We start from the raw sequence: 24,743 nt of genomic DNA on the forward strand, positions 1-24,743 counted from the left end.
CATGTTATGCATGTTGCTATGCCAGACTACACTAAGGCACACAGTCCCAGCTAGGCATGGTGGCACACGCCTGTAGTCCCAGTGGCTGGGGAGGCTGAGACAGGAGTATCACGAGTTCAAAGCCAGTCTCAGCAAACGCAAGGCACTAAGCAATGCAGTGAGATCCTGACTCTAAATAAGATACAAATTAGGGCTGGAGATGTGGCTCAGTAGTTGAGTGCCCTTGAGTTCAATCCACAGTACCCAGCACCCCCATCCCCCATCCCCCACCCCACCCCCCAAAAAAAGAGAAAGAAACGGTCCCAGCTGAGGCTGAGTGACAGGAGATCCACCTTCTTGGTTTAGCTCTCACACAGTGACCAAATGTTTTTTTAGCTGACAGTTTAGTATCACATTTTTGTTGACAGTTTTGGTTTAAATAGTCCCCAAGGGCTACTGGGGTGTCCAGCCATGCTGCACCTTACAGAGCAAACACCCACCAGATAAGCTGCATGGGGCTGGAGCAGTGTGGGCCGTGAGTTCAATGTCAATGAATCAACTGAATCAACAATAAAGATCTGAAAAGGAGTTTCTAAACAGAAATGCACATTATAGGAGGCAAGGTACTGATGGCCTGGTGAACATGCCATGACCAGAGCCGCCCTCTTCCCCTAGGAGCAGGGTGGTTGATGTTCTGTGTCCTCGGAGGCTTGACAAGACAGCCATCACGAGTGACAGGAACCTACTTCATGTCAGGATGAGTGCTATGAAAGACTGGGGATGATACAGAATGATGGGTATGTGGCCTGTTTTTAAAAAATAACTTTTATTTATTTATGTACTTATTTTTATTTTGAACCCGGCCCCTCCTACATGCTAGGCAAGTGCTCTACCACTGAGCTGCACCCTCAGTCCTGTGTGATCTGTTCTTAACGGGTTGGTCAAAGGAGGCTGTTGGGGACAGGTGCTGCAGTCTGGCTGGGCACAAAATAACCCAGCTGCCACGAGGCATTTGTAGGTTCAAACAGGAACTCCTTTATTGCCCGAACTCCACCAGCACTCCACGCGCACTCCCCAGGAACTCTCCCAGCTCTCCCCTGGGCTCCGCGCGAACTCCACAGAAACCCCCACCAGAACTCAACGGGAACTCAATGGGAAACTCCGCTAGAACTCAAAAGTAGCGGGCACCCGAGGCAGCAGGAGCCGCCCTATTGCCTGACACCAGGGGTCCATATACCACTGAATACACAGCCTGCCCCAATCCAGCATCATCCAGTCACAGCAATTATACACAGCTTAACTTAATTATCATCATCTTAATGGCTCGCTGGCGTCACCTCTCAACCACTCCTTTTGGCAATGCCAGGCGCCATCCGGACTCGGCTGTGGCTCTCAACAGACAGGGTGACCTAAAGGATGAAAGAACTTCAGAGCCAGGGGAGACCAGTTCAAGCAGGGGGGACAGCTGGGTCCCTGAAGAGAACAAGCCGTGGACTCTACAGGGACCTGGAGCGTGCTAGGAGGTGATGGAGAAGGAGGCCCTGGGATCCGCTCCCATGGGCCTTTTGGGCCAAGTTAAGGAGTTCAGGTTTCATTCTCAAGACCCAGTGTAAAGTTACAAGCTGCAAGTTTCAGCAAGGCAACTGAGAACCACCATTGGCCTACTATTCATGCTTCAATAAATATTTAAATATTTGTCAATTAAAAGACCAAGTTCTTTCTTTCTTTTTTTTTTTTTTTGTGGTACCAAGGATTCAGCCCAGGGCCCTTAACCCCTGAGTCATATCCCCAGCCCCTTTTTAATATTTCATTTTGAGACAGCGTCTCACTGAGGTGCTTAGGGCCTTGCTAAATTGCTGAAGCTGCTTTGAACTGTCCATCCTCCTGCTTCAGCCTCCTGAGCCGCTGGGATGACAGGCCTGCACCACGGTGCCCACAAAGTGACCAGGTTCTGAAACTGAGATTTCCCCCAGAATCTGAACAAACCTAGAATTCAGACCTGTGCTTCCAGGCTTCCCCCCAGGCGGCTCGGCTTGTGGCGCTGGTAAAAGCAGCTTTCGATCCCCTTCCTGACCCCCAGGCCCAAGCCAGCAGGAGGTCAGCGCTCCTTCAATTCCAAGTAGCCTATGAAGGCAGGCTGTAAAGTTGTGAAGAACCTGCTTTCCCCAGGGTCCACTGTGCTTTCTTCATTTCCATGGCACCACATGTGTTTGTGTGTGATTGTTCCCCTGCCAGCCCCGAATGCAGTCAGGCTCAAGGGAACTACCCCAGGCTGGCCTGGGCACCACCTTGTACCTTCAGTATCCCCCAGCTGGGCAGCCCAGGCATTGAGGACACACAAGAGGAGCCAGTGCCCCCGGCCAAGGTTGGCAGAGCTGGAGTAGCTATAGGAGGGAAGCTTTGGGGGCTGAAAGTTGGACCCACTTGCAGCAGAAGACCAGGATCCCAGGTCTGGGAGACATCAGCAAAAGAACTGGGAATGAGTCCCTCTCCCACCGCATTGCTGAGCTTGGGAAAAGGCCAGGGTCACGGGGAAATACTAGATGCGATATTTATAAAACAATAAAGTCCAGGTTGACCTTGATTTAATCTTCCTCCCTATTTTCATGTGGAGAATCCAAATCCAAGGGAAGGAACTTTCTCGAGGGCACAGGGCATCTCTGCCCATGCGAAGGGCTGTGGGCTTGAGGGAGGAGGAAAGGTGAACATGTATCTGAAGCCCCATCCCTTGTCCCTCCGTCAGTTCCTCTAACACCTACCAAGTTCCCATTAAGCTCTGGGAACATCTAAGACCTGCTCACAACCAAATACAGAGAAAGGGGTAGGTAACCTGAAACTCGGACAAACTGTCCAGTTTTTTTTTTTTTTTTTATTGTTTCCCAATAAGTACGTCAACAGCAATAACCAAAAACTCCCTCCCTGTGCTGGGTTCAGTGATTTCAATACTTGATTCCACTCTCACTTGCAGGCTTGGGAGGAAAAGCCGAAGTGGAAGAAAAGTGACATCCCCACCCCCATCCTCCCTCCTGCCCCAGAGAGGAAGGACCTTCCCCCCAATGGCCAGTGTCTTCCCAGTGGCACCAGAGAACCAGCTGCCCTGGAGCTGATCCTCACTCTGCCAGCTCTGGGCACCTACTCTGTGCCAGCATCTGGAGAGGTCACTTCCTTGCTCTAGATGTCCGCCAAGGGCACATCTGCTGCTCTCTCTCTGCCCAGTTAAAAGTTGCCCAGTGTTTTCTGTTGCTTTTAAATAAAGGTGAGAGACTCTTTAAGATGGCCCACAAGGCTCTCTAGGGTCTGGCTTCTGTCTCCACCCCCTTCCTGTTCTCCTCTTTACCTTTCTTTCATCCTGGTGCATCCTCACACATCTCCATACCTGTCAAGCTCCTGCCATAGGGCCTTTGCACATGTCACCCCCTAGGATCTGGAACATTCTCCCTTCCTCTCCTCCTCCTCCTCCTCCTCCTCCTCCTCCTTTTTTTCTCCCTCTTTCCTCTTCTTAGTAAGAGGAAATGATTTAAAAATTTAGAAGAAAATAAAGATGCAAATTTATCTTATTCATGGGTTTGAAAAGAGTTTTCAAACAAAACCCCAAAGAAGTTACAAAAGAAAATATACATTTGGCTACATGCAATTTGTGTGCAAATATAGGATAAAATTTTACCATCTGCATATAACAAACTATTCTTTTGCACTGACAACAAAGGAACTGAAATGTTACCACTTGCTCCAAACTACCAACAGTTCTTCAGCTCTGTTCTACTTTTTTTTTTTTTTTTTTTTAATGGAGGTTGGGTTGTGGCTCAGTTGGTAGAGAAATTGCCAAGCATGTGTGAGGCACTAGGTTTGATCCTCAGCACCACATAAAAATAAATAAATAACATAAAGTTATTAAAAATGATAAAAAATGGAGGTCAAATTCACATACTATAAAATTCATTAAAGCATTCAATTTAATGGTTTTTAATATATCACAAAATTGTGTACCCATCACTACCTCTGGATTCCAGAACATTTTCAACACCTCCGAAAGAAAGCCCATGCTTATTAGTTAGTAACTCTCAATTCCCTCTTTCTCCTACTGATGACAACCACCAACCTACTTTGTCTCCACAGATTTGCCTATTTTTTTTTTTACCATTTCATATAAGCAGAACCATATGTTAATGATCTTCAGTATCTAATTTCTTTCAGTTAGTATGATATTGTAGTGTGTGTCAGTACTTTACACCTTTCATGACTAAATAATATTCCATTGTGTGGACATATGCCACTTATTTGTACATTCAATTGCATTTCCCTAATAACTAATGTTGTTGAGATCTTTTTGTGTTATGTTGGTATATATTTCTTTTTTTAATGTTTATTTTTTAGTTTTAGGTGGACACAATATATTTATATTTATGTGGTGCTGAGGATGGAAACTCAGTGCCTCACGCATGCCAGGTGAGCACGCTACCACTTGAGCCACAACCCGAGCCCTATATTGGTATATGTTTCATGGCCATTTGTACATCTTCTTTGAAGAAATGCCTGTTCCAATAGTTGCTCATATTTTACTTGGGTTATTTGTCTTATTGTTGTGTTGTAAGAGTTCTTTGCATACTCTGATTAGAAAATATTTTCTCCCTCTATGTTTCTATATTCACTTTCTTTTCAAGAATCAACTCTTGGTTTATTGTTTTTTTTCTAATGTCTTCCAATGATTTTTGTTCTCATCCCTATCATTGCCTTGGGTTTGGTTTGCTCTTCTTTTTCTAATTTCTTTTCTTTTCTTTCTTTCTTTTTTTTAGAGAGAGAGAGAGAGAGAATTTTTTAAATATTTATTTATTTATTTTTTTAGTTTTTGGTGGACACAACATCTTTATTTTATTTTTATGTGGTGCTGAGGATCGAACCCAGTGCCCTGCGCAAGCCAGGCGAGCGCGGCTACCGCTCGAGCCACATCCCCAGCCCTTCTAATTTCTTAAGATGGAAAATTGTTATTGACTTAAATCATGCACAAGAGGCAAGAAGTCTACCGATTGAGCTATATCTCCAGCCCTCTTTCTTTTTCTTCTTCTTCTCCTCCTCTTCCTCCTCCTTATTCTTCCTCTTCTTCTTCTTTTGAGAAAAAGGAAAAAGGTTTATTGCTTTGCTAGCAAAGGAAAAACACAGGGGCACTTGTCCCAAAAGCTGTGATTTTGCCCATCAGTAAGAACAGGAGGCTTTTATCTCTTTCTTCTTTTTAATGTGGACATTTACAGCTCTGTATGCCTTGCTGCATCCTATAAATTTGACATGTTGTGTTTTCATATTCTTTCATCTCATATTATTATAGCCATCCTAGCTCTTCTTTTGGTTATTGTTTCTATGGCAAATCTTTTTCCACTTTTTAATTTTCAACTTGTCTTAGAATCTAAAATGTGTTTCTTGTAGACAGCTATCGTTGGGTCATTTGAAAAATGTACTGCCAGTTTATGTAACATATGGTATATGTTTCATGGCCTTTTGTACATCTTTTATGTATAAAGTTTAATACATTTACAATTAATGTAATTTCTGATATGAAAGTATTTATTTCTGCCATTTTGTGATATATATATATATATATATATATATATATATATATATATTTTTTTTTTTTTTTTTTTTTTTTTTTTTCCTTGCAGTGCTGGGGATTGAACTCATGGCCTTGCACAGGCTAGGGAAGTACGCAACCAGCCCTTGCTAGTTGTTCATTGTGACTTACTTAAAAAATATTTTTCAATTCCTCCATTGTTTGCTTTTGTGTTAAAGACATTTCCTAGTGTACCATTTTGATTTCTTCCCTCCCTCCCTCCCTCCCTCCCTCCTTCCCTCCCTACCTTTGTTTTTGGTACTAGGAATTAAACCTAAGGGTGCTTTACCACTGAAACCCACCCCCCCTCCGCCCCCCTGGCCCTTTTAATTTTTTATTTAGAGACAGGATCTCACTAAGTTGCTTAGGCCCTCACTAAGTTGCTGAGGCTGGCTTTGAATTTTCGATCCTCCGCCTCAGCCTCCTGAGCTGCTGGGACTGTAGGTGTGTGCCACTGTGTCCAGCCCCTATTCTTTTTAACTACATATTTTAGGTTATTTTTTTCAGGCATTGCCCTGAGGATTACAATTAACATCTTAACTAAAACTATTCTAGTCTGGCTAATCCCAACTCATCTTCAGTAGTATTCAGCAACTCTGCTCCTCTATAGCTGTGGTTTTCTTGTCATGTTACTGTCATATCAATTCCATCCTTCCTTACACATGTGTGTTCAGCAACAAGTTCATAATTATTAATTTTGCAGTTTTCTTTTAAAATCAGATAGGAGAAAAAAAGAGTTAAAAACAAACCAAAGCACCATTTGTACCACTTCTGTGCTCACTTAGTGTTCACCTTGACCAGTGCCTTTGTATTTCTTCATGTGGATTTGCACTGTTGGGTCTAGCTGGGAGCATTGGAAGGTGGAGGAGGACAGAGGGTGGGGTGTGTTCCTACCACCCCTTCCTGTCTGGGCAGCAATTTTTGTGGGGGAAGCCCCTCTCCCCAATTTGCTAGTCCTGAGGTGCTTCACTATCCTGCTTGTTTCCTTAATGCCAAACACACTTGTTAAGCAGGCCCTTCATTAAACCCTCTCCTGTCACCCTACAGGTGGGCTGGCTCACGCCAAGATGACTCTGCAGGCCCCATGACCTCCTTGCTGACTCCAGCTTCTCATGACATAAGGCCAGGTGGATGTCTCCTTTCTAGAACTTACCACAACCTTTGCTACAAGCTCATTTTAACAACCATTTGATCGACATCTGTCCCCCCTATGAATCTGTGGGCTCGACGCAGGCAGAGAGCAGGTCTGTCTGGCTTACCCTCCTACAGCCTTTCTAGCAGAGCTTCTGGCCTGAATACATATGTAACATTTTTGTCTTATCTATTTCATGGAATTCTCCTGAGAGTCCGGGGACAACGGGTACAAAGGCTCTAACAATGACATCTCCCCACATGTCCGCAAGCTACAAAGTAAAACGGTGTGAGGATAGCATGGGGCGGGGCTCATGGAGACCTGGATCATCATGTACCACTATGTCACTTTGGATCAGGGACTTCTCTGGGCTCCTGTTTCCTAAAGGACTTTGAAAGCATGTTCTGAGGCTTTGAGGCCCTTTACCAAGACCCTCTGGTTTTAGGGCTCAAACCTGCTCATGGCCTAGGTTCCCCCTACCCCATGGACAGCCTTCTTCAAGCTGCGCTCCACAGCGCACTCTGGTGGGCCCTGAGGGACAGCACCAGGACAGCTTCTGCTGTCTGTACGGTGCTCACCTGCTGGGCTCCCATAGGACCATTGGTGGAGCAGGAGTATCATCCAAAACTTTGTCTCTCTTCTGTGAGCTGAAGCCTCGAAGGGGATGGATGTGTATACTAAGATCTCGCTGAGGTTTCTGTAGAGCTGGGCTGGCCAGTGCTCTCCCCATCAAATGGTATTAGACAAATCTAACACCAACAGCACAGAAATGTTTGCTAAACAACTACTTGTGATTGATGAGTAGGCATCAGAATGAGTTTAGCCTTTCCATCTCTTATTGTCACTACTCTTCAGAACTCCTCCACTCCAGGGTGTAGTCTCTAAGAAACTTGTGGGCTGCTTGGCCAACTCCTTGAGCTCTACTCTCATACATATAGGAACTCCTTCTTGCCTCAGGACCTTTGCACTAGCTCTTCACACTGCTGGAACTCCCTTCCCCCAATTATCTCTTTGTTCACATTCCCTCAATTTCTGGCTTTCACTTAGACGCATCCCTTGACCAGTCAGCTAATGTTAGCCCCAACCCCAGTCTCAAATATCATTGTTTTAATCCTACAGAGCCCTATTTGCATCTGAAACAATCTTTGTTGCTTTAGGGTCTGTCTTTCCCTCTAGAGTGATGGCTGGTGGATTTTGTTCAGCACCCAGCAGGGTGCCTGGGTGCTGAACAGGTGCTCAGTGATGTGTATGCAGTGATCAAATGGAGAACAGCACACAAGGAATATGCCAGAGACCACTTTAGAGAAAGTCTGGAGGTTTACTCAGCAACAATCACAGTCACAATTATACATGGAAAGTCATTTCTTCACAGAGGCTCGCTTTTCCAGGCAGGAGGAGAGAGGTTGGTAGTCTTGAGCTTTCTCTACAGAATCCCTGTCTGAATTTCCAAATGTTCCCTGCCTGGGACCCCCTTGGGATTCTGGTCTTCAAGCCAATAACAGAGCAGGAACCTGACCCTGTTGGCTGGCACAGCTGCGTCAAAGCCATTGGGAGCAGATGTTCAGATGACTTTGTCACTAGGTATGTGGGTCCTACTCCCACCCAGAGGCACTCAAGATCAAGTTTGAACTAAAACACAACTTGGACTTTTTCACAAACAGCATCAGTTGAAAGCAATAAAGAATTCCAGAACAGAACCACACTCCTTGCCCCTCTTCTTTCAAATCTTCAGAAAATATTAAAAATGCAAGGCCTTCTAGGAGTTAAGATCACCCAACCTGTGTAGCTGAGATCTGTCAAACAAGGAACCCCGATTCCCCAGTTCCCCTGTAAAGTGCTTTGCTATTCTTTTGAGACTTCTGAGACTAGAGAAATGAAGATTCACAGAAGGAAATATGGAGCCATCTTCTAGGACATCACCTGTTTCTTAGGTTGAAAAACATTGGGCACGTAGGAAGTTTGAAAAGGGGATGCCATGTGGGCTTTGGAAATCCACGTGCTACATCTTCAACAAAACTGCTCTTTCTGTCCTAGTGGGCCCTTGTGTCACATCTCCCCATCAGGTATCTTCTGCAGAGGTACCCACCCCTGTCTCTGAGCCTTCTTCCAAAAGGAAGAAGCAACAGTTTCTGGACTTTTTTCAAGTTGGAAGCTCCAATTGGAGGCACAGCTGGAATGGCTTTCATATATATGCTGCAAATCTAGCCAACTTCGAAGACCTTGTACTTAATTACCAGCAAAGATGCTCTTTGCATCCCAAAATGTTCCTGGAGTCCTGCTTTGGAAAGCTGCTTGGGGGAGAGTCCGCATGGCCACTATACTTTCTAGCCACTATACTTTCTTGTCACCTCATCCTCCAAATAGATGCTTTAGAGGAAAAGGGGCCCACATCTCAAACTGTTACCTGGCATCTCCACAGGCTCCTGGCTGAGTTGTATTGAGTATCAGCCGGGATGGGAGCAGAAGCCTGAATTCTTGAGACAGGTGGTTTCCAAAAATAAGGTCAGACAGCGAGGGAGGGGCTTAGTATTTGCAGTCAGTGGAATTGAAACAATCAAATCCTGTCCTCCTGCCCCTGTTACTCAGCCAGGTCTCAGGACCTACTGGAGAGGGTTCAGCAGTTACAAATGCCAGAAAGCTCAGAGGACACGCCTGCCCTGCTTATGGTGTGGACCAGGCAGGCTAGGAAGAGAACCAAAGGAAAGGGAAGGGGAAGGAGACTACCTGTGGCTCCTGTGTTCCTCGGGAATCCTGGTCCTGTGGAGAACTGTCACCCACTAGGAGAGGGGCCATTTGGCAATCTAGCCAGTACCCTCTGTACCTTAACCCTACGGCGAGGGACAGGTGGAGCACTCTGTTTGGGGGTTGGGGTGGGGGCCACAAGCATGACCCAAACAAGGGCCCAAAGAGGCAAATCAAGCCTCCTCTTGGGGGCTGCCAAGGCCCTTCTAGGGAGGCCACAGGCCAAACAAGTTGCTGAGCTGCCCTTGAATTTGCAGAGTTCATGCGATGAGCCGAACAACTATGGCCTCTGCCCTTGGGGGTCTCTGGGTCTCACATTTAAGGCCCAATGTCTCCTGCTTGAAATCAGACATCAAGAAACACACTCATCCCACGGGAACTGCACACGCCATCAAAAATGTTCCCCTCCCCCCACCCCTGCCCCTTTACGTTAGTCTAGCAAGGCACTAGGAAATGGTTCAAGTTTAGGGATTTGCTGTACATTTGCATTTTTTTTCTTTTTAAAAGGCACAGTTTTTACTTTAATGATGCTGCATCGCTCTCCCACGCTTCAGCTCCCCAAATCTACATGTTCCTGTCATCCTCTGTTGAGATTCCAGAGGGGGCCTCCTCTTTTGACTCCCTTCTATAGAGGGCCACCTCTGAAGATATAGCACTCATCTGCAAAAGGACACGTGGGGTCTGCGAGCACAGGCACCGTGCTGGAAACGGTCCTTTGCCAGTGACACACTCAATCTGGGTGGGGGTGGTTGGGAGGGTTTCCCTCTTTCCCCCTGATAACTGACGGCCTTGAGATCAGCCGGCATCTCCAAGGCAGATTCGTGGCTGTGTTCCCAGATTTCTGTCTTGGTTACTTAATTGGTAAATGACACATTCGAGTGACCCGAGTCTAACTGGAATACTGATTTCAAGTATTTCCTGGGCTAGCTGGTGGAGCCATAGGTTGTGGAATGTGATTTTCGTTTCTCAATCAGTGGGTGGCAGGCTGGTTACAGAAATGCCTCCTGTTAGTTTGGGAACCCTCTTCGAATCTGACATGTAATTAAACAAAGCGAAAGGTAAATATGAAGGGCTAGTGGGTATGTCTGGTTATGGGGCAACAAGTTCTTTTCTCCACTGCCTGGGGACGGCAGCTGTGGGGATGGAGGGAGGTTCCGGCCTTCTGGTCATTGCTGAGCACTGTACTGTACCAGAGCCTCTGGTGGCAGCTGATGGACACAGGTCCCCCACTCCATCTCGCCAGTGCCTCCAACCTTGGGTTCCACAGACAGTCCACGGGCTGGGGCTGCCTCGACTGTACCAGACCTGCCTGCTGCTTTAATCAGAGCATTCTAGAAACCACACTGGAGGCTAGAATTCCAGAATCCTATGGAACACTCTGGTTTGGATGAGCCGTAGAGTTCTTTAGAAACTCCAGAGTTCTATGAGAACTAGAACCACAATGAGGTCAGAGGTGTCTTGCTGCCCACAGTTGGTCGTGGAAGCTTCCAGCTTCTGGGCAGGGAGCACCTCACAGCACCCGTTCCTCTCCTGAGGCAGGGACTTGCCTGGGAGAGAAAGGGAAATGGAAGCGTGGATGGGGGAAGCTCAGCCTCTCCAGTTTGGAGATCTACTCAGCCTTTTCCAAGGGCCCCAAGGCCATCTGAACCAGCCCCTAAAGCTGGTTGCAGGGCTGTCCTGTTCCTGGGGAGCATTGAAATGGGCATTTCAAATACCCAAAGAGCTAGAGGGAGACAGCTCTATGTTCATGACTGCAAAGGAAGGTCTGGGGTCCCTTTTCCGACCCCAGGACTGCCATCTGGTCAGTGTTCAGTATTGAACACTCTGAGGTCACAGGTATGGCCTGTGAGTCACCTGGGCTTAGAGAAAACAGAAGCTGGGCAGTACTGGCAGTCACCCCCCGACAGAGGCAGAAACCCAAAGGGCCCGAGGAGGACTTTCCCCTTCTGCTGCAGGTGGGTGGCCTCAGTACTAAAGGCTGACCGCACCAGGCAGATACTGCCTTTCTCTAGAGCTTCACATATGAGAGCCACCCGAGGGCTGCGCACCCTTGTAGGACTCATTTTCGGGTAGCTTAGGGCTGCCATGGGATTCTCCCACACAGTGCTCCAGAGAACACAGCGGGGGTTGAAGTGGGCTCTGCCTTATTGTGGGGTCTTCTGTGGGGTCTGCTCAATACCTGACCCCATGACTCAGGGGCTGAAGGACCAGCAGACCCTTTGCTCCAGCTTCAAGAGCACTCTTGCCCTGACCCACTTGGCCAGCACCTTGCACACCATGGTGCCCCCAGACCCAGCCTCCTCAGGGAGGGGGCTTCATGAGCCAGAGGGACCTTCTGGGCCTGCCAACAGGACGCGAGGGCTCAGTTTCTGTTGAATTTTTCCAAGACTGTTGAGTTGGTATGTTCAAACAGCCACTGCTGGGTGAGAGAGGAGGGGTTGCAGGTATTCATGAAGATTCTGTGGTCACTTTCACTGCAGTCCATGCAGCTGCCACTGACAGGGTGGTAGAGGGTCTTGTCCTGCAAAACAGGGAGGGGCTCAGCCAGGAAGCGCTTGGGGACGCCAACTAACAGCAGCAGCAATAATGTCAACAAGTAGGGGAGGAAGTGACAGGCGAGCTGCTCACACACATGTTGGTCTCCCCCAGGGCACACAGCCAGATGTGGCCCAGTGCCCCCCATAGCTGGTGTCACCCCAGGCCTGTGTTCTGTCCCTGTCCCTGGGCAGAAGTGATGCATGTCGCTTCCAGACCTGGGCCCTCCACACGGTCTGCCTCCGGTCAGGTCTCACTAGCCCTCGTGGCATGGTTGTGCCTTCTTTTTAATGGACTCAGTCAATAGTTAAGATTTGGAGATTTCACATAAAAACCTGGATTTCTGACTTTTTCTCTTTTTGGGGGGTGGACACTGGGGATTGAACTCAGGGGCACTCAACCACTGAACCACATCCCCAGCCCTATTTTGTATTTTATTTAGAGACAGGGTCTCACTGCATTGCTCAGTGCCTCGCCATTGCTGAGGCTGGCTTTGAACTTGTGATCATCCTGCCTCAGTCTCCTGAGCTGCTAGGATTACAGCATGTGCCATCACGTCCAGCTGGTTTCTGATTTCTCTTGAGTGGCTGGAAAATGGGGCAAGATAGGTCTGTGGAGCAAGGGAAGGAGGGGCTGGGCTGCTGGGGGAAGCTGTGAGGAACTACATTGCTTTAAAACAATTTATCCCCTCATTCCCCGCCACCACCCATTGCCCACATTCCCTCCCCACCCTGCGGTGTATCTTGTCTTACTTGGCGGTATTTCCACAGCTGGTTGCCCCTCATGCTGTGGCAGTCATAGAGAGTGACCGGGCTGGTGTGGGAGATGGCGTCAAAGCAGAACTTCTTGGTGTGCTGAGGGTCTCCGGGCCGGATGTCCTCTCTCCAGGTGAAGGTGAACACCTGTGCACACAGGAACATTACTATAGAGACAATAAAGTCTGGGAATTTTCTTTTTTCCTCCATTTTTTTTTTTTAATTTGGAAAAAAATTTTAAACACATAGGCCAAAAGAGAGCCAACTGAAATTACTTCCTGTTCTAATTAGCCAGCTTCAGCCAATCTTGTTACACTCTACCCCCATGGCTCCTTCTACCCACATTGTTGTGAAGTTCATCTCAGCTGGCACATCATGTCAGGTACACATACCTTAGCAAGCACCATCATAACACTTGAAAGTGACTACCGAGTCCTCAAGGTCATCAAGCACCCAGACTTCAAGTGTTCTTGGACTGCCTTGCCAATTTTTTTTCACAGTTGGTTTGAATCAAGACCCAAACTGGGTTCACCTTGCATTAATTTGATGAGCACCTACCCCTCACTCCCCCACAGCTTTATTGGAGAATAATTGGCATACAGTAAATGGCACACATTTAAAGCATCATGTGATATGGTTTGACATGTTTATACTTCAAACAATCATCAGGATCCAGGTAATGAACAGATCCATTATCCCCAAAGTGTCCTCATGCTCCTGGTGATCTCTCCCTCCCGTCCCTCCTCACCATGTCCCTAGGCAACCACTCATCTGCTTTCTGTTATTAGAGCTTTATTTGCAATTTCTAGAATTTCACAGAAAAGGGTGCACACAGTGTGCATTCTTTTTTGTTTGATTTCTTTTCACTCAATGGAATTTCCTTGAGATGCATCCAGGTTGCAACTGCATCTATCAGCAGCTCATTCCTTGTTTTGCTCAGTGGATTTCACTGTATGGCACTTCATTTACTGGTTCTTGGACATCTGTATTGTTTCCAGTGTTTGGTTATTACAAAAAAATCTACGATGAACATTTGCATATAAGTCTTTGTAGGGACTTGTTTCCTTTTCTTTTGGATAAATACCTAGAAGTGAAATAGCTGGCTCATATCATAGATTAATGTTTAATTTTCCAAGAAACCGCCAAACTGTTTTGCAAGATGGCTGTACCATGGACATCCCCACCAGCAGGGTACGGTTCCAGTTCATCTGTATCCTGCCAACCTTGGATATGGTCAATCTTTGTATCAGGTGTGCAGTGATGTCCCACTGTAGCTGTAAGTTCCCAGTTCTCTAATAATTAATGGGTTCAACATTTTTAATATGCTTATTTGACACGCCTTCTTTGGTAACATGTCTGTACAAATCTTTTGGTCTTAATTTTTTTAAATTATTGTTATTGAGTTCTCTGAGGTTTTATATATTCTAGATAAAAATCTTTTTCTAGATATAGGCCTTACAAACATTTTCTTCCAGTCTGTGACTTGCCTTTTTATTCTCTTAACAGTTGTTTTTTTTTTTTTAAACCAGACATTTTCATTTTGAAGACAGTATTTTTTTTCCCCTTTGGTATTGCGCTGTTGGTATTGTATGTAAGAAATCATTGCTTAATTCAAGGTCACAAATTCCTTTGCCTAAGTTTTATTTTAAAAGTTTTTTCAGTTTTAGGTTCTATGTTTAGGCCTCTGAGCCATTTTGAGTTAATTCTGGTATGTGGTATAAGACATATATTGATTTTTTGCATGGATATTCAACTGCTCCAGCAACATTTGTGGGAAAGACATTTTCTCCTTGGAACTGCCTTTATACCTTCGTCAAGACCAGTTGTCCTTGTATGTGTAGGTCTGTTCTGACCTTCATTCTCGTCCACTGATCTGTCTTTATGTCAGGATCATACTATCTCGATGACTGTCATTGTAGAATATTATCTTGAAATCAGGCAGTGTTTGTTGTTCAACCTTGAGTTTCTTTTTGAAAGTTGTTTTGGCTATTTGAGGTCCTGTGCATTTCCACTTGAATTTTAGAATAAATTTTTCCAATTTCTACAAAAAAAGTCTTCTAAAATGTTAGAATGGTGTTGATTTTTTTTCCTATGTTGCTCAGGCTGGTCTTAAAGAATGGGTTCGAATGATCTTCCTGCCTCAACCTCCCAATGAACTGGGACTACAGGTATGTACCACCCTAGCTCGCTTGTGTTACATTTACATATTGGTTTGGAAAGATCTGATTTTGATTGTCTTCCTTTGAATATGGTATATATTTTCATTTATTTAGAGCTTCCTTAATTTCTAACAATAATGTTATACAGCTTTCAGTGTACAGGACTTTCACATCTTTTGTTATATCTAGTATTTGATATTTTCTATGTTATAGTAAATGCCTTTTGTGTGTGTGTGTGTGTGTGTGTGGTGCTGGGGACTGAACTGCATACAACCCCGTGCCCAAGTTGCAAATCTGAGAGGGAAAAAGGGAAGGAGTGGACCAGTGAGGTACCCACAGAGGGGACCCAAGGCAGGTGCTGGGGACTGACCTGTGGGCGGGAAATCCCTGCCTTGTGTGTGTGAGGTAGGCACTCTACCAACTGAACTATATCCTTAGCCTGTAAATGCCTGTTTTTTGTTAATTTGATTCTTCAGTATCAGTATAAAATGATTGATTTTTGTATCTTGCTTGATTTTTGTATCTTGCAACTTTGTTAAAACTCTGTTATTAGTTGTTATAGCTCCTTTGTAGAGTCAAAAGAATTTTCTACTTAGATGTTCATATAGTCTACAAATAAAGACAGTTTTTCTTCTTCCTGTCTGGTCTAGATGACTTTAGGCATCATGTTGGCCACAGGTTTTTCAGAGATTCCCTTTGTCAAAGTGAGAAAAATTCCCTTCTACTCTTGGTGTGCCAGGAATTGTTGGATTTTGGCAAACACTTCTAAATACATTGAAGTGATTTTATGTTTTTTCTTTTTCAGTTTGTTAATATAGTAGATCATAGAAATTATTATTATTTTTAGTTGTAGATGGACACAATACCTTTATTTTATTTATTTATTTCTATGTGGTGCTGAGGATCAAACCCAGTGCCTCACGTGCGCTATGTGAGCAAGCTACCATTGAGCTACAATCCTGGCCCATAGCAATTAATTTTATAAGTCTAAATCAACTATGTTTCTGGAACACATTTTACTTAGATGCAATGTGTTATGCTTTTTAAATACTGTTGAATAGAGTTTTCTAAAATTTTGTTTAGGATTTTTGCACCTGTGTTTATGAAGTATAAGTTAGGGTTAGTCTTACATTAGTCTGGTTTTGGTATTAAGGTAATGCTGGTCTCACAAAATGAGTTGGCAAATAAATATTCGTACCTTTTCGGGAATTTTCATAGAATTGGTAAAAATCTCTTCTTCCATGTTTGGTAGAATTGAAGAGTGAATCTATCGGGGCCTGGAGTTCTCCAAGTTCTCTCCCCTCTCTCCTACATTCTGTTTTGTGAGTTCTAATGGCCTTCCTCCTTTATGCTCAGCTCTGTCCCCTCAAGGCAGGGAGTCACCTGGCTCCAATTGGGTTCTGTCTCCCTGACCTGTGGGTGGGAAATCCTTCTAGGAAGGAAGGTGGGGCCGTTCTAGGGCTCGACCTGACTTCTCATCTGTCAGTTACCATCTTTCATTGGTTGTTGTCTATCCTCCTAAAAACTGCCTCCTTAATGTCCATTTCCTGGCCTCTTCCAGGGCGGGAGCTGTCTTTTGGTTCAGCCTCTCTGTTCAGGGTGGCTGAGGGCCAGGAGGCATGGATCCCAATGGGGCTGCCATGCTTCCTGCTTTGGAAAGCGAAGGCTGGCCCAAACCCCGGGCACCCTGTGGTTGCTTGTGAGTCCTCAGGGTTGGCCTGGACTATGCCACACATTGAGGCTTTTCTGAAGTTGAGATTCATGGGCTCTTTTTAACCGGGTCTCATGCTCTTCTTGGTCTCTTCTGGAGGTAGGGCCGGGTGGAGAATAGCCACATAGTAACACTGGAGGAATCAGAAGACTTAGTCACAGAGGGCCACTACCTACTAAGAACTATGAAGAAAGGACAGGGCAGGCAGATATGCACTTTGGAGGGAGATGCGTGCTGTGCTGTCTGAGAGTTTGCTACGGTTTGGGTGGATCCTCTGGAATTCACCTGTTGGGAACTTAATCCCCAAAGTGTATGTTAATGATACTTAGAGGTGAGGCTTTGGGGAAGTAATTGGATGAGGGATGAAGGTTTGGGACCCCCAAGATGGCACTAATGACTTTAAAAGAGGAGGAAAAAAATCCATGTTAGCAAGCATGTCTGTGTCCCCCTCTGATGCCTTCTGCCATGTCATGACCCAGGATGAGGTCCTCATAGGGAGCTGGGCAGATGCTGGCGTTATGCTCTTGGACCTCCAGAACTGTGAACCACATAACCTGATATTCTTCATAAATGACCCAGTCTGTGGCTTGTAGTTATAGCAACATAAAATGGACTGAGACAGAGGTGCTGCTGTCTGTTCTCCGTGTGCCAACTGTAACCTCTTCCTGCAGAGTCCTGCTGATGCAGAGGACCCACATGACTAGGCTTTACTGTGAGCTTCCAAAATGCCAGATAATGCACAGAGAGGATATTCAAGATGTATCTTTGGCCCAGAATCAGCAAATGCTGGGTAGCTCAAGGGAAGGGAGGACTGCAGAGAGCTAAATGATGTTTCTTGAGAGTGGAGGCCCTTCCCACAAGGCTGAGTTACAGTCTGCATTCTCCTGTAACATCCTTGGAGAATGATCCCTTAGACAAGCAGCCTTTTCCCACCATCCTCCCTGTTTTTTAGGTGAGGTGGCCACAGAGTCCCAGGCCCCACCCACGTGAGAATCCCTTATCTCCCCATTGTGGCACTCAGGAACCTAAGGCATAAGAACCCCAGGGATTCTCCAGAACTCTCAGAAGGGGCATGCCTATCCACTCTGGGGGTTGGGGGGTGGGGCTGCCAATAGTAACATCTGCCACCACAAGGGATGAGCCAGGTTGAAAAGGAAGCCGAGAGAGGAAAGAAGGTTCCAGAGGGATCCAGACAACTTCATCAACACTTCTTGGTGACGTAAGCCAATAACTCCCTCTTTTTGTTGAAGGCCATTTGGGCTGGGTGTCTATCATTTATAACCAATAGTCCAGATGGATGGTTTTATTGTGGGGTACAGGAAGACCCTGTCCGAGATGCCGAGGAAACTCTTACAACTCGTCCCCTGAGCTGAGGACTGTCACTCATTGCTGGCCCACAGCCTTTCCCTCCCAGTCCTGAACACGTGAGCACTTGTGCTGCAGATGGTGCAGGGACCCTGTGGCCAGCCCCTGAGGAGTGGCCCTTACCTGCATGTTGTTCCATGCAGCCTCACCGCGGCCCCAGATGCAGCTCTCCAGCCTCAGTGGGGAGCCCAGCGCACCGTGCTTCGTGTCTGCACACAGCCCCGTGCCCACGTTGCGAATCTGAGGGAAAAAGGGAAGGAGTGGACCAGTGAGGTACCCATAGAGGGGACCCAAGGCAGAGGCAGACGGGCTTAGTTCTGAGTGGTCTTAATGAAGCTCACCCTGGGCTGCTGGCAGTGCCTAGCAGCTCAGTAAGGGATGCTCATCTGCAGAGGAAGCTGCTCGCACTGCTGAGCTCCAACCACATAGTCACGGTCAGGGAGTGGCCTGCGGTTAGAAGCTGCTAGAAGGACACCCTGGCCCGATCCCAGAGAATTTGATCCAAGAGGCCCAGGGGTTGAATTCTACCCCCATCCCAGGAGATTCTGGTATAGGTAGTCCAGGACCACACCTCAGAAACCCCAAGAATAGGACACAGAATCTTTGCCATAGGTCTTAAATTCTCTGCCTTTTAGAGCAGGTGAATGGCAAGAGGTGACTGGAGTCTACTCCCAGCCCCGGTCCGAGGAACAGCAGAGGTCTGTCTCCCTCAACCATTAAGACAGGTGGGCTGGGCTGGGCGTCTGAAGTCCTTGGACGCTCACTTGCTGCAGGCAGGCCGCTTGTGTTAGTGCTGCTCTCAGGTCACACAGCTCCCACCTCACAGCTGTCACTCCTGTGTGTCAGAGGGGTGGGGAGATGTGGCAGCTACAAAAATGCCCCACTTTCACTTTCTTTTGCGCGGAGTCTAGCAGCCCCACTATTGTGTTCTAAGCCCTCCACTGTGTCTTCCTGTGGGCTGCTCCCAGCTCAGGACTGAGCCAGACAGTGATGCCATGGCAGGTCCACTCCTGTGAGGTGCTGGACTCCTCTGGTAGGTGATTTGGCTCGAGGACTCCATAATAATCTGGCTGAAACTCCCTCAGCCATATTGTGATCTAGGACTCTTCTACCCAAACCCTCCTTCCTTCCTTCTCCCCTTTACAAATGTCAGACCAGCTGACCGTGGGCTGCTGGCTCTCCCAGTCCCCCTCACTTTTCCTCTCAGGGGTTCCCACATGTTATCTGCTTCTTGAAGGACTTGAACTAATGCAGGAGAAAAATCCAGTAACTAGGTTAAGAACCAAAGAGCTCAGGGGGAGTCAACCTGGTGCCTCCCTTAGAATACTGGTGGCGGTGTTGGGGTGGGGCTGGCTGCTTGGCTTATCAGGAAGGTCTCTCTAATTAGCTGTGTGGCTTTGAGCAAGTCCTCCCTGGTGCTTCTGCCAGCCCAGCATCAGCTCTCCTTCCTCTGGTAATAATTCTCTGCTTTTCTGTGGGCAACTGTTCCCCCCACCTGAAGCCAGTCTCCGCACTCTCCTACCCTTCCTACCCTTGCTTTCCCCTTGCCTGATGGCCTCAGCGACTGGTACAGGATCCAAGGATAAGACTTGATTCCTGCACTTTGCTGGCTTGATCGGGAAAGGGGCATTCATTTTCTGCTGGGTTGGCCAAGCTAGGAGTGTGTCAGTCTGAAGCTTCCGGAAGTCACCCTGCTACCTTCAGCATGAGGCCCACATAAAAGGAAGCCAGGCTAAGCAGGAGAAAAAGAGACGGACATCACTGGAGACCCTAGATCCAGGTCATCTGATTCCGCAGTTACATCAGGCTTCCATGAGTCAGGAAATTTCCCTTTAGTACTTGAAGCTGGCTTTCTGAAAGTGACCCAGCTCTCAAGCTCTCCCTCTTCCAAGCCCCAATATGTCCATCCATCAATGAGTAGGTGCTCCTGCCTGGGGAACCCAGGATGGATGATGGTGGTGGCATGTGGTCCACCTGGTGCGACTGGTCTGTGTCCTCCAGCAGAGGTTTGACAGACTGCCACTTGGACAGCAGCGCAGGCCCCACACACAGGAGCCTGTGCTGGGCTTAAAGCTCTGCAGAGGCTGTTTCAAAACTCTTAATCATTTTGTGTTTGATTTTGTAATGTAAACTAGATCTGGGGGGACACTGGAGCATCAGCACAAGCTGAGGGCACACGCTGTGACAATGCTTGCATCTCTTTTCTGCCCTGTTTGCTTGTAGCATCTGTGATGCCCGTGAACTTGAAGCTGCGGTGGACCTGAGATGGGCAAGACTCTGAGCTTGTGAGTTCTGCCTGTGACTAAGTGGAGGTGCTGGCTCTCCAAGTTCCCCAAAAAGGGGATCTTGCTACGCATGCACCAAGGGCATTAGCATTCTCAGCCAAGCAGGGATGGAGTCCTGTCCCGCCCCCTCCTGCTGGCTCCACTGCCCTGTGTTGGCCAGCTGCTCCCAGGATCACCAGTAAGTAAAAGGCAGTGTTGGTAGAACACAGTTACCCAGAGGTGAGGTTTTTATACAGTGATGCCTCTCTTCTGCTAGGAAAGATCTAGGCACGTAGGAGGATGGAATACAGATCTTGTCACTTTACCCATCCCGAATATGAGCTGTGTGTTCTTCGTTTGCATTTAAAACTGTCTCTGTTGGCTGTGGCAGAGCATATGCAAGGCTCTGGGTTCTCTCCCCAGCACTGAAAACCCAACCAACCCCCACACGCCACTCCGCTGGGAAAAAACCCATAAAAACAAAAACAAAAAACCCACAAAAAATGAAAACAAACAAACCAGAAACAACCCCCCCCAAAACACCACCACCATCACCACCACTAACAAAAAATCTGCACTGGATGATATAAAGACGAAAGGCGAAATTCATACTAATAAAGTTTTTTGTTTTGTTTTGGTACAGGGATTGAACACAGGGGCGCTTAAGCACTGAGCCACATCCCCAGCCTTTTTTTTTTTTTTTTTAAATTTTGAGATAGGATCTTGCTGAGTTGCTCAGGGCTTTGCTAAATTGTTGAGGCTGGCCTTGAACTTGCGATCCTCCTGCTTCAGCCTTACTGAGTAGCTGGGATTAAAAGCATGTGCCACCACACCTAGCTTAATTTTCCTATACTGAGAACTCTAAATAGCAAAACAAAACAAAACAAAACACAAAGACAACAATAACAACTACAAGAAACAAGGACAAATCTAAAGAGAACAGGAAAGAAGAGTTTTATATTTCTACTTTTCCCAGCACGGTTTTCCTGTACTGGGTCTGAGGTTTTGCAATTTATGTAGCCCCCCACACTCACCTCCCCCCAAGCGGCAGCCGGGGGCTCCACAGGCGGGTAGAATTTGGGCAAGTCCCAGGCGATCTTGGTCATAAACCACCGGAAGCTCTTGCAGTTAAGGGCGCTGCGGAGCTTCTTCTGAGCAGCCACGTCCCCAGCCGAGAGGTGGCGGTACTCGGGCCGGCGCTGGTAAATGTACTCGGCGTACTCGTCCATCCAGACCTCGGCCACGCGCTTCAGGTTCTGCGGACAGAGGCAGGGGGAAGCCTCAGGCTCGCAGCAGAGCACCGGCCGGGGGTGGGGTGCAACGGTTCCCGGGGTGGGGGGGTCGAGATCCACCGTTCTTATTTGTGTCCATCAGAGATCCCAGCTCTACCACGGTTTTAGGTCTTCTATACAGTCAGGGAACACACTGAGCTACAGTTCCACCCTACATACATGGAAGTGGTCCTGGAAGACTTGTCTGGTGACCGTGTAGCGTCTTAGTTGTGTGAGTACACTCTATAACGTTCGTACAAGGATGAAAGCCTAATGGTGCCGTTTCTCAGAGTATATCTGTCAAGCCATGTGCAACTTTATTGCTAATTATTATTTATGCATGTTTTAAGGATTTTTTTGGGGAGGGTACTGGGGATTGAACCCAAGGGTGCTCAACTACTGAGCCTCATCCCCACCCCTTAAAAAATTTTTATTTAGAGATAGGGTCTTGCTGAGTTGCTTAGGGCCTCACTAAGTTACTGAGGCTGGCTTTGAACTCCAGATCCTCCTGCCTCATCCTTCTAAACTGCTGGGATTGCCGGCATGCACCACTGTGCCTGGCTATGTTTAAGACTTTACGGTTGGATGATACACTGCTGTTGTTTTGCCTGCTCATCTTCCATACCCTACTATTGTATTGATAACCACCAACTTTCCTTTGGGGAGCTTCCCTTGCTTCACTGCCATTTCTCCCACTGGAAGAAATGCCCATCACCCAGTCTGGCTAATGTGAATACAGACATTCCTGGATACAGGGATTAGTCCAAGTGAGCATGTGACCTAAGCCAAGCCAATCAGAACCAATAGGCATTAACTTTGGAATTTTTGCAAGAATTATTGGGAAGAATTGTTCTGTTTCTGCTTGGATTATTGGGTAAGATGCCAGCCAGGTCTGCTGGGCCATGTGGCAACCACATAAGCAAAGCTTATCCAAGGAGAAAGTCAACTTGGAATGAGGCAGAGCTGAGAGTAGATCAAAGAGCATAGTCCTTCTTGTAGAATTAATCCAGTCACACCTGAAGCCCATACTACCAGAGAACCTTCCAGTTCCATGAGCCATTTCATCTGCCCCCCTCTCCTTTATTGGTACTAGGGATTGAACTCAGGGGTGCCTTACTATTGAGCTACACCCCCAGCCCCTTTTAAATTTTTTATTTTGAGATAGGGTCTTGCTAAATTGCGGAGGCTGACTTTGAATTTACCATCTCCTGTCTCAGCCTCAGTGGTTGCGGTCATAGATGTGCACCACAGTGCCCAGCCATTAAATCCCCTTTCTGTTGAAACAAATTGGTTTCTATCATCTTAGCTAAAAGAGTCCTGTCCAAGTTACATGGTAAAAATAAATTATAATTGGCAACTAAAAGGTATAATCCCATCAGCTATAATCAGCAGCTAGAATTTCTAATAATTCTTTGAGGTTTGGAGGTTGCACCTATAGTTATTAGGATGGGATAATGGACAAAATGGACAAAAAGGAACAGAAAAACCCTACTGACAACCCCAGACCTGGAGACAGAGGGAAGGAATTCTTGTGTGTAACTGTGATGAGAATCCTTTATTCCAGTTGCTGTGCAGAGAGTCACTTCAGTGAGAATTGATAGCCAACATTTGAGGGTTTGGGGACATTCCCTGCCCCAGGGCACTGAGCTCTAGCCCTCTGGTGTTGCCAGGACTCGTATTCCCCACCTTTCCCCAAGCTTTATCTCTGTCATAAGGTTTTTTCCCTACTGCAATCCAAATTTTCCTTTGAAGGGTAAAGCAAGAGTTAGCACTTTAGGCTGTTACAGTTATTCACACCTAAGTTCACACCTACGTGTGAAGGACTACTCTAGGAACAGAAGGAAGGCTCGGTGGGCAAAATGTTCAAATGCTTTCCATAAAGCACTGGATAGTCAATATTTTAGGCTTTGCAGACCAGATGATCTCAACTCTGATGCAGCTATAAAGCTACCAGAGGCCCTTTGTCAATGATTGGGTCTGTCTGTGTACCAATAAAACTTTATGGACAATGACATTTGATTTTCATGTGTCCCAACTTATTCTTCTTTTGAGTCCCACACCCCTCACCATGTAAAAAAAGCATTCTTATCTAGTGAGCCATACAAAACCAGTTTGCTGACTCCTGAGTTAAGGGAGAAGGGCACCGACATAAGGAAGGCCATACGCACAGACGAAGTCACCAGCTTCCCAATTTTGCTGGCTCCAGTTTGGGACCAGGAAACCACTGCATTCCCTTGCAGCCACCTAGCTCTTCCTGAGAGTTGAAGTGGGCTGGAATACAGCTCAGGTACAGGGTTTCCCACCAGGCCCCATGCACGGCAAAGGCTGTGTTTAATTAAAAAGCAGCCTACTGGATGTTGAAGCCCTAACAGAGCCTGAACACCTGAACAGTCTAAAATGCCTCCTGTTTCTAGTTTGCTCACCCAAGTCCTTTGGCTACTTTCTATTTAAATCAGAAATGCTATTGCAGTTTTTAGACATGGCTTAATAAGCCATTTCTCCCAGATCTTGATTTTTTGTACAACTCAAGAACTGTACTGAACCCAAGGAAAGGACTTCACATTAATTTTTTTTGGCATGTCCCTTGTTGGAGTCATGTAAAGGACCGTAGACTGTCATGGAATTCATCTGCCTCATAGCCTGCTCCCCGACCCTTCTTAGTCCTGAGTTCCTCCTTGTCTTTAGCCCAACCACACTTCTTGTGCTTGTAGTACAGAGATTTGCCTGCCCTTGGAATCAGTTTCTATTTTTGTTGCATCAAATTTGAAAGAGTTTCTGCTGTGGCATCCCCTAGGATGCTTTCTCAGGGGTAGAGTCAAGAAGGAGTTTAGCAAATTTACTGAAGGAAGAAAGACTGGCTACTTGTTCTAGAGGCCGGCAAGCTCCCAACAGCTCGTCTTTCCTAACCTGCTGCCACCTCACTGCTCTTTGACTTTCTGGGGCCAGCAAAACCTGTCCCTCCTCCTGGCTTGATTAGGGTTAGGAATCTCTACTTGGCATTAGTAAATGATATTCTAGTACTCTCCAAGGCTTAGAACTTGGTTGTTGAAACACACAGCAAACATTTGATGTATCTGCAACTAAATGGGGGCAGTGAGGCACTATAATAAAAGGTTGTGCTTGACTCAGGCATCTCTGTGGTCCTGCAAACTTACACACAACCAGACTGGACAGTTGCAGGACTAGTGGGGAGGGGCTTAGAAGGAGGCATGGGGCACCACCCAGACGGTT

At 46.7% G+C, this 24,743-nt stretch overlaps 1 protein-coding gene across 4 annotated transcripts in view; it reads right to left on the reverse strand.

Annotated features, from left to right (window-relative positions):
- Window positions 1-8,008: 8,008 nt before the first annotated feature.
- Window positions 8,009-24,743, reverse strand: part of Galnt10 (polypeptide N-acetylgalactosaminyltransferase 10) — a 234,995-nt gene continuing 218,260 nt past the window's right edge. For all 4 annotated transcript variants that reach the window (XM_027938638.2, XM_027938635.2, XM_027938636.2 and 1 more), the window contains 4 exons: window positions 21,276-21,497; window positions 18,101-18,217; window positions 12,740-12,889; window positions 8,009-11,973 (listed from right to left, as the gene is read on the reverse strand). In XM_027938638.2, coding sequence (XP_027794439.2) covers window positions 11,815-11,973; window positions 12,740-12,889; window positions 18,101-18,217; window positions 21,276-21,497 — 648 coding nt within the window. In that variant the 3' untranslated portion in view covers window positions 8,009-11,814. The remainder of the gene's footprint in view (window positions 11,974-12,739; window positions 12,890-18,100; window positions 18,218-21,275; window positions 21,498-24,743) is intronic.

This window comes from Marmota flaviventris, chromosome 5, assembly GCF_047511675.1.
Source record: "Marmota flaviventris isolate mMarFla1 chromosome 5, mMarFla1.hap1, whole genome shotgun sequence".
NCBI lineage: Eukaryota > Metazoa > Chordata > Mammalia > Rodentia > Sciuridae > Marmota > Marmota flaviventris.